General features: G+C 43.7%; 1 protein-coding gene across 1 annotated transcript; it reads left to right on the plus strand.

Moving 5' to 3' along the window:
- Positions 1-899: 899 nt before the first annotated feature.
- Positions 900-8456, plus strand: PRCP (prolylcarboxypeptidase (angiotensinase C); the record flags this gene model as incomplete). The annotated part of the gene is made up of 4 exons (XM_010189138.1): positions 900-1072; positions 3047-3211; positions 4692-4879; positions 8187-8456. Coding segments are annotated over 4 exons (731 nt in total), but the record flags the coding sequence as incomplete, so codon positions are not given.
- Between the last annotated feature and the right edge of the window lie 2030 nt (positions 8457-10486).

The following is a 10486-nucleotide window of genomic DNA, read 5'->3' on the forward strand; positions in this document are numbered from 1 at the left end:
TCCAACTCCTCATATTCTGTGATTCGGTGATATGTGTTTTACTGGATCACAAGTTTCATTCACACTGGTGTGGTTCAGAATCCAGGTCCAAACATTCCTTAGGTCAGACAGGAGCTGACTCCAGATCATAGCCTCAAGGCTTGATTTCCTTTCTGATAACGTAGCCCAGAGAGTCATTACTCTCAAAAAATAGTTTAAATAACAATAGAGGCAATTAGGTGTAGAAAATCACTGCAGTCTTTATGGATTCAGTGCTGGCGACTCAGTTGAACTTGATCTTAAGGGTCCTTTTCAGCCTAAATTATTCAGTGATTCTATATCACATGAGCTCACTGTACAGCAAAGGAATTAAATAATAAAAAAAATCTTGCTACTTTACTTCAGTGTCCTAAATGGAAAGCCCACTATGATGAGTTAGCTAATTAAATTCAGGGCAGCTGAACTGGATGAGTTCTAGACTAGATTAAATTGAAGAAAGGCCAGGAGAGTCCCTAGAAACCTTTCTGTTAATTACACTGTGAGCTATAGCTGGTTTGAAATTTTCCTTTCATTTGAAGAAGAGTGCCTTTATGTTACGTCCTATCAAAAAAAGTCTTGTAGATTTGGGTTGAGTTTTATGTTTATTTGGGTTTTTTAAAATATAATGTTATCTTAACTGTGACATACCTGTACACTGAAGTGTGCAGATTGTATTTCCTTTCACTTAGAGGTGCTGACTAACATTTGATCTGCTCTCCTTGTATGCACATGGAAAAATTTCACCAGGTTGGTTATGCTAAGTGATTTTTATTGATTGATTGATTTATTTAGTAGCAGCACAACTGGCCTATGTGTTAATATAATATAATAATGTGTTAAAATACAAAAACATTTTTTAATTTTTTTTTTTTTGCTTAAAGATGCAGGTTTACAGTGGCTTTCCAGCGCATTTCATTTGTGCAGCCCATTAAAAAATCTTCAGGATGCTGTTTTGTTGAAAAACTGGCTGAGTACAATGTGGGTGAATTTGGCTATGGTGAACTACCCCTATAAAGCTGATTTCTTACAGCCTCTGCCAGCATGGCCCATACAGGTAACTGAGAAACAGTGTCTCGTGACCACTGACCACATGGACCATTTGGTTTCACTAATTCTTTCCTTTTCTCCCAGTCTGTACCTTTCCCTTATTTTTTGGCTCTGTAGAGTCAACATGGCTGAAAAAAAGAAAACCAGGGTAGATAGTGCCAGCAGGAGTAAGGAAGTGATTGTGCCCCTGTGCTGGGCACTGGTGAGGCCGCCCCTCGAATCCTGGGGTCAGTTTTGGGCCTCTCACTCCCAGAAGGACATTGAGGGGCTGGAGTGTGGCCAGAGAAGGGCAATGGAGCTGGGGAGGGATCTGGAGCATCCAAATGATGGGCAGCGGCTAAGGGAGCTGGGGGGGTTCAGCCTGGGGAAGAGGAGGTGAGGGGAGACCTTATCCCCTCTGTAGCTCCTGAAAGGAGGGGGATAGCAAGGGGGCTGTTGGTGTTGCTTCCCAGTAGCAAGCAATGGGACAAGAGGAAATGGCCTCAAGTTGCACCGGGGGAGGTTTAGATTGGATCTGAGGAAATATTTCTTGACTGCAAGAGTGGTCAAGCACTGGAAGGGGCTGCCCAGGGAGGGGGTGGAGTCCCCATCCCTGGAGGGGTTCAAGAAGCGCATGGATGGGGCACTTGGGGACATGGTTTAGTGGGCATGGTGAGGTTGAATTGATGGTTGGACTTGATGATCTTAGAGATCTCTTCCAACCTTAATGATTCTGTGACTCTGTGATTTTCTTGTGCATCATCTGGTTTGTTGACACACTGCCACATGTTAATGGGTTGCATCAAGAGCCCAGAAGAAAAAAAGTGCCAGATACGATGGGTTAATTGTTAGACTTGATGGTCTTTTCCAACCCAAGTGGTTCCATGACTGAAAAATCAACTGTCTTGCACTGTTGTTCTTGAGGAGCAGAAATGCTGCCCAAAAATCATATTAAATTAGAGCCGCTGATGCATGGTTTTCTTTTACTGTGTATGGCAGGTAAGGTAGATAAAATAGTAGTATTTTTTCCTATTAAATGATAGTTAAGTATAAAGTATATAGAATTTTGCTTGTGTAGAGCTACATGATGGAGGAGTGGAGGGACATTCATGTGTCCTGTATTGCTGTCTGCAAAAGACACTATGAACATCTTGAAAACTATTTCTGCTTTATTATTATTCTGACACCACCCAGTAAATAATTCTGGGTTCTTCCAATGGGCTGGGAGCTCAAATTCACAGCTTTTACCCTTCACTGTTCCTGTATTAGTCCCAGCTGCATGGGAGCAGGGATGAGGAGAAAGCCGTGCCCAATAAATATTGTGACTTTAAAAGAGATGTTTTGAGATGAAAAAGACTTTCTGGGGAAGTAGCTTTTGTGTTTTCTGTTTGATTTGGTTTGATTTTTCCACTACTTGTGCCCTCAGTTTAGATTTCGAGTTAAACTCTGTCTAAGATTGCTCTTAATTTTTCTACCAGTAAAAAAGTGCCTTGTTCCACGAGCTCACATTTTCCAAACACGAATGATTAATAGTTTTGCAATTCTGCTGTATAAAAGGACTTAAAAATATTACAACTATCCTTATGTGGATGTTTCCATTTGTACTACAGCAAACTACAGGGAACCCTAAACTACACCTGGAGCTTTCTTCTTATATATTTGCGTGTGTAGTCATTACAGAGGAGCTAAATACTCTTTATTAAGTATTATCCATTTCAAAGAACAGGAAATTGATTCCAAATCTCGGTGAATGAAATACTAAGGTTGCACTGGTTTTAAAGTTTTAAGTGGGGAATGTAAAGTTTCAGGTTCCTCATGGTAGCATGCACTACACAAATGCAATACTGGTTTTTATGATAATGCTCAGGGTATATCATTGCATAAAAGGTGCTTTCTGGAAGTGGTCTCACTGTATTTCAAAAAGAAATCGATATCCCATCAGGTGTCACGTATTAATCTTAATTTCTTGTGGATTTAGACATCCCTTCTGTCTTCATTGCAGGAGGTCTGCAAGTTCTTGAAGGATCCCACTCTCCCCGATAAATTATTGCTGCAGAATATTTTTCAGGCAGTGAATTTGTACTACAATTATTCGGGAGAAGCCTCTTGCTTAGACATGTCCAAGACTGCAACGAAGAATCTGGGCCAGTTGGGTTGGTACTATCAGGTGCGTGCTCTGTCCTTCCTGATTGGATCTTGTAAGGATCTTGGTGCTAGAGCTGATGAGAATTGTCAAATAATTCAACTGTTCAATATATTGCACCAGATTTAATTGTTGTACTGATGACAAATGTAAGGGTGAAGCAAGTATGATATATGTGGCACTTCAGGACATGATTTAGTGGCCATGTTGGGGTTGGGTTGATGGTTGGACTTGGTGATCTTAGAGGTTTCTTCGAACCTTCGTGATTCTGTGATGGTAAGTGGGGAGGGCAGGGCACAAAAGAGAAGCAGCTTTCCCAGGCTGTCTCTTCATTATTCAGCTAATTATTGAGTTTCAGCTCTTCATATTGACTGAAAATGATGTACAGCAGCAGTGTCGTGGTCTTCTAATCCCTCCATCCCATTTGTCCACCTCAGTTTTATGCAAGAAAATATGCCAGGATATGATAATACGATTTTCTTCAACTAAAGCTGTTTATCCTGTAGCTCACTGAGCCCCAACCTTTCCCATCAAGAAGGTAACAAAAATACAGATCCCTATGGTAAGGGGTCCAGGACCTTCTGCTCCCCATCCCATTTATTAAGCACATGCAACACTTGCATCTTCTCTTCTGAAGAGCAGAGCAGCTGCTTCCAGAAGCAAGGTTTTATTGGTGTTCAGGTTGGGACCATCTGCTCTTGGCTACTGTCTCCTATGTATTCTGGACAGCTCCAGATGTGCAGACTTTATAAGTTGTCCTTATGTGCCAGCAGAGTGCCCAGGTGGCCAATAAGGCCAACACGATCCTGGCTTCTGTCAGCACTGGTGTGGGCAGCAGGAGCAGGGAAGTGATTGTGCCCCTGTGCTGGGCACTGGTGAGGCCGCCCCTCGAATCCTGTGTTCAGTTTTGGGCCCCTGACTCCCAGAAGGACATTGAGGGGCTGGAGCATGGGCAGAGAAGGGCAAGGGAGCTGCGGAGGGATCTGGAGCACCCGAATGATGGGCAACGGCTGATGGGGAGCTGGGGGTTTCAACTGGAGAAGAGGAGGTGAGGGGAGACTTTATCCCCTCTGCAGCTCCTGAAAGGAGGGGATAGCAAGGGGGTGTTGGTCTCTTCTCCCATGTAACCAGTGATAGGACAAGAGGAAATGGCCTCAAGTTGCACCAGGGGAGCGTTAGATTGGATATGGGGAAAAAAATTTTCACTGAAAAGGCTTTTCAAGCACTGAAAGGGGCTGCCCAGGGCAGTGGTGGCATCCCCATCCCTGGAGGTGTTTAAAAGATGTGTAGATGTGGTGCTTAGGGCCGTGGTTTAGTGGTGGACATGGCAGTGTTAGGTTAACAGTTGGACTTGATCTTAAGGATCTTTTCTGCGCTAAGTGTTTCTATGACAGTTGGACATTAATTAGTGATCAAATGCTGTTTGAGCTTATTTAAATACTGCACTCACAGGTATTGGACAGTATCCTAGGAATACAGCTTGTGGTCTTGCTCTTTCCTTCAGGCTTGCACTGAGATGGTGATGCCCATGTGCACAGATGGTGTCAATGACATGTTCGAGCCTCAGAAATGGGACTTCGATGCACTGTCCGAAGAGTGTTACAGGCTGTGGGGAGTGAGGCCTCGCCCCTCGTGGATCCTTTCCATGTTTGGAGGGAAAAACATCAGTTCACACAGCAACATCATCTTCAGGTGAGCCTTGTTTCAGCTTCTGAAGTGGAGTTGTCTACCAGTTTGGGTTGTCAGTACAAAAAGCCTGCCCAAAGTAGCAAAAGGATCTGTCTCCAACGCTCCAGCTGAATTAATGATGGGTAAAATGGTCAATCTGAAGTGGCTAACGAAGCCAACTCTTTTGTTGCTGCCTGTGTGGCTCTAATAGAAGAATCTTGATTCTGCCAAATGCAATTTTCTTCCCATGTGGATTCCTTATCTTGTGGCTGAAGTCCAGGTTTCTCATGTTGGTAAATCCATCTCACTTTTACCAAGCGAGAACACTGTCTCTTCCACGTAAAAGCAAAGTCTGAACAAGCCCTTGGGTCTTGGTCACTAAAATTGTTTCTCTGGGTGACAGCATTTCCCTTTAATACAGAAAAGAGAGGGAAGTGACTTGGGGCACTTTCCTACCACTGCCAATTGCCCTTTTCTTTTAGAGGTAATTAGGCACATTTCAACGAACTTGTGTAAGATCCACATACAAAGGGACATTTCCATTCAAGCAAGGCATACTGGTAATACAACAGAAGTTTTTCTGAAACACCTTTGTCCACAAAAAGTGAAAGAAATGGTAAGTAGGTGTGTATTTGAAAAATAGAAAGTCCTCACCTGAATTTGGGATTATTCTGTGGATTTCAGCTGTTAGCATTGGTCTGTTTGGCTCTAAAGACCTGTGGCTTTCCTCTGGTTTGCCTCTTGCTGTTTCTCTCACAGCAGCCTATGCGCTCTGGAGTGAGGAATTTCACCCTTTTTTAGGAAAACTTTTAAATTAAATAAAAAAAGAATTTGTTGGTTTAACTTAATTTCTGCAGAGCATTGCTTATTTCCAAGGCTTCGCAGCTCTGTACAGTAGAAATATGCTTTGTAAGTGAGAGACAAGCAAACAAATCTAAATAAGTGTTTAGGAATGGATGCCAGCTGAAGAAGTTTGAAACGAGAAAAGCTTGAAAGCAGCCAAATGAATGAAGAAGTGGTGCTGCACACACAAAGCTTTTGTTCTCAAGCTGGGTTGTTTCTCTTCAAACAAATACATTGTCAACACTGTACGTTTTATGTAAGAGCCTTTTATCCTCAAATACTGCAGAGTGCTTTACCAAAAGATTATCCCTGTGTTTACCAGGGGATGGGGCTTCCTGTGGGATAAAACACGCTGTGCTTCGAGTATTGGGCAATTTGCACAGCAGTTCAGAGCAGGAAGAGAAGAATACTCCATCTGAATGTACTGCTGAAGGGTGGATTTATCCATCCACAGTGGCATTTGGCCAGGATGCTCTAACTGGTGTTGCAAGAAGTACGTCACTGTGCAGATTCACGCTGCGTCGTGTGGTATCATTGGTACCTTCTTGAAGGTAAATAGTGTGTGAGTGGTTACTTAGGCAGATATTGCCTATCCTGGGCAGTGCATCTTTATTAAACTGCTATTTTAAGGACATTGGGGGTTTTTGGAAACCTGCTTGGCCTTTCTCTTCCAGCAGTTTCCACTCATGATGTTCTTAGTGGTACATGTTCAGTGGTGGAAATGGCACTTTAATGCTGTTCAGGAATGTGGTGGCAGAGAGCTTGGTAGTGTCTCATCATCAACTTACTGTGGTAGTGAAAATCACCCCAGGTTCTATCATACAGGATTAAATTTGATGTGGGCAGTCTGAAATCTGGTATTTCTTATAGAATATTTACATATATATAGAATAGATATATAGAGAGAATCATGATCCAGAGAGACCTGGAGAAGTGGGCCCAGGGGAACCTCATGAAGTTCAACAAGGACAAGTGCAAGGTCCTGCACCTGGGTCAGGGCAATCCTCATTACCAATACAGACTGGGAGATGCTGTGCTGGAAAGCAGCCCTGAGGAAAAGGACCTGGGCGCACTGGTAGGTGAGAAGCTGGACATGAGCCACCAATGTGCATCTGCAGCCCAAAGCCAACCCCATCCTGGGCTGCATCACAAGAAGTGTGGTCAGCAGGGCCAGGGAGGGGATTCTGTTCTGCTCTGCTCTGCTGAGACCTCACCTGCAGTGCTGCATCCAGTTCTTGGGCCCCCAGTGTAAGAAGGATGTAGAGCTGTTGGAGCAGGTCCAGAGGAGGAAGAAAATTGGGTTACGGCTTCAAGTTGTGCCAGCGGAGGGTCAAATTGGATATTAGGAAAAACTTCTTGACTGTAAGAGTGGTCAAGCACTGGAAGGGGCTCACCAGGAAGGTGGTGTAGTCCCCATCCCTGGAGGTGTTCAAGAAGTGAGTGGATGTGGCACTTGGGGACATGGTTTAGTGGGCATGGTGGGGTTGGGCTGAGGTCGGACTTGATGATCTTAGAGGTCTCTTCCAACCTTCATGATTCTGTGATCTTATTCTGTAAAACTTTTAAGATTTATGACCATTTTATTGCTTTCTGTTATTTTCTGATGCTGCCACTGTAGTATTTTCCTAGCTGCATATCAATGTCCAAGGATGTTTTAGTTTCTTAGATACTTCTAGAAATTTCTACTCACATACAATAGCCCATCTCTAATGTTTCCCTTTGGGGGCAGGTCCAGTGTTTGAAGTGAGGAGCAGATCTAGACTTGATCTAGATTAGATCTAGATTTTCCATAAGTGTATGGATATTGACTTTATGCAGAAAGATGGACCACATGTGGGAAAATGTTGCAGTAAAGGAAAATAGGATGTTTTAGGCATTAATGGGTCAAGTCCAAAGTGAGGAATGAAAGATGCCAAACTCTCACAGCGTAAAAGTAATTTTAGACACTTCCTTGAGGTATAAAAGCTTTATTTTAATATGATTGTTATTAGAAATAAAGCACCTAACGGAAGGTCCAAGTATTTCTTTGCAACACCAGATTGGCACGCAGCTGAGACAGCAAAAGAGAGAACTTCCTGAAAAATCAGCTATAAAGGGTGCGGTTGGTTGTTAGCTTATGGCAGACTGTGAAGAAGGAAAGCAAAATGCTTTGTATTGTGAATTTGGACATGTCTCAATAGAGGGGAACCTGAACCCTTATGTCCAGGATGGGTCGCAGCAGATCTGTCTCCAGAGGCTGTGGCACTACTGTATTTTATTATCTGAATTAATGATCATTAGTGACAGAAGCGTAGCCTTGCTGTAGCTGCTAATTGCTCTGTACCTGTGTTGAGAAGGCTCCTCTCAGTGGAGGAGTGGGCATAAGACGTTGAGACAAAGCTGGGGCCTGTTTCTGTCTGTATTAAATTCAAAATTAGATGAAAATCCATGTTGATATGTTGATGACTGCTGTGCAGAGGTACCCATATGAGGTATTTTCTTCTTACAGCAATGGTGGCCTGGACCCATGGTCTGCAGGTGGGGTGACCCACAACATCACTGATTCGCTGGTGGCGATCGTGATCCCGGATGGAGCCCATCACCTGGACCTACGCAGCCGCAACCCTTTGGACCCCAAATCTGTGCAGCAAGCTCGAGCCCTGGAAATCTGCTACATGAAGCAGTGGATTGAAAAGGCCAGGTACAACAACTGAGGTGGTACTGCAACAACCGTGGCTGTTGTACCTCCATTGGCATTGCCAGGAGCAGGGCCAGGCCTTGGTCACCTGAACATTTCACTCCTTCCTCACCTGTGTTGCCGTTCTAACCATTGCTTGTGCCCATGAGAAAAGCAGGCAGTGGATAGGTGGAGAACGTTGTCATGAAATAAACTTTAGCCAAAGTGCATGGATTGAGCTGTCTACTCTGGCTTGCTTTCCTCTTCTGCTCTTCTCAAATGCATTTCTTTACCATCAAGAGTTCCTGCTCTAGGCTTGATGCCTTCCTTGCTGTGTTAGGAATTGTCCTGACCATTGGTCTATACAGTGGAGTACACGTCAGTGCTATTGATGGTGAAACTCCTGCTGCCTTCAGTGCGATTGAATTTCAGACCTCATTAACTGGAGATACAGAATATAACTGGGAACAGACATCACATTTTACTGTGGTTTTTCTTGGAGAGGTGGGGAAGGCACAGGGAAACTGGCTGTGCCGTTCGTAAAGCAGCTAAACAGCCCTCACCCTTTGGAATCAATGCTGGAAAAGAAGTAACTAAAAGAAGTAACTATCTTTTTATTTTTATTTTTTCCTGAGTTTTCTGGCAGTTTCTTACTCAAAGCTGCCTCAGATGGCTTTTCCATTCTGCACTGAACAGTCAGGGCTGGCCCCAGACTCTCTCTGCTGATAATGTCTGAGCACACCCGATCTGCATCGGGGCTTTATTTCTTCCTTTGCTGTTTGTCCTAATCCTGAATTATCTGCCACTGCGATGATGGTTGCCAAAGAAAACTCTGGGTGTATTTTGTGTGTGTGTGTGTGTGTGTGTGTGTGTGTGTGCCATATAAACACTGAGCTTTTTCAAATCAGGAAGCTTTCGAAGCCATTCTTGAAGAGCAAATGTGACACTTGTGCTGGCTTGATTTTATGAAGTGACAAATAATTGGGGCTGTGCCTTGTGTGGGTCTTCCCCCTCCCTCCTATTCTGTGTATTGTTCAGGTTCTGCATGATCTGTTTGCTGATGGTTCTTCAATAAAAGCCTGTTTTAAAAAAAAAAAATTGTTTGTGGGACAAACTATTCAAAAGGCAGAACGTGGCCATGCTCTTGGATCAGCCTAAAGCCTGGTGCTGGGCTCAACACGCCAGGTGCATGGGGCCTTCTGTGAGGCTTCCAACCCAGACAAACTGCCCCGATTCATGGGACGGCAATATTTGACATTAATAAATGGCTGGGGCAGTCCCCTCCTTTTCCAACGCTGGCTTCATTCACACTGAAGCCCTTCTTCTGAAAGGATTCTGTGCAGTTTAAAGGACAACTCCATTTCAGAAAGACTCGAGTAAGGCTTCTTGTCCCCAGACTCATAAAATTACAATTCTGTTCCTTGGCCCTCCCAAGTCGATACATAGAAGTTTTAACTCGTATTTTTATTGTGTTATAGAGAAGCTTCACTTTTATTCTTTTCCTAGCATCACTTGCATGGTTTTACATGTAACTTTTTGCCTGGTGAGATCAACTAGGTCTTGAGATGCTCCTTTAAGCTTTCTGGGTACATCCCTGATAACAGTGGCCCAAGATGTTAAGATAAGCTCCAAAGAGGACCAAGATAAGCACCTAGGAGCTGGTTTAAGCTGACATTCCAGGGCAAAAGGATGGATGAGCTCATTCCAGGCCCATACATGGCCAAAGGAACCCCAAAATTCAACTAGCAGACAGTGTGAGGAAGACTATGCATGACCACCAGAGGGGGAGAAGACCCTAACCCTAATTTTACTACACATGTTCAGACTATGCAAATGAATTCTGGGAACCTGTTAGCATAAAACTGCCTTTTCCAGGAAATCTGATGAATATGTATGTTTTTCCTGGATATAAATCGGTGTGTTTTGGTAACTTGTTGGAGCACTTATGGAAGAGGAGAATGCACAGTGTTGCCCAGTGCTGCAGTAAAGAATGCCTGCTTAATAACAACTTTGTTGTTATTGAGTTTTTATCTCGGAATCCTTGCCCAGCCACCCCTTGCCTCCCACTTCGGTGAGGAGTGTTAGAAAGGTCTCAATAACTTCATGGACGCTACAGGCTTGGGGACGAGTGG

The sequence above is a fragment of the Mesitornis unicolor genome, unplaced genomic scaffold (genome assembly GCF_000695765.1).
Source record: "Mesitornis unicolor isolate BGI_N332 unplaced genomic scaffold, ASM69576v1 scaffold10847, whole genome shotgun sequence".
Classification (NCBI taxonomy): domain Eukaryota; kingdom Metazoa; phylum Chordata; class Aves; order Mesitornithiformes; family Mesitornithidae; genus Mesitornis; species Mesitornis unicolor.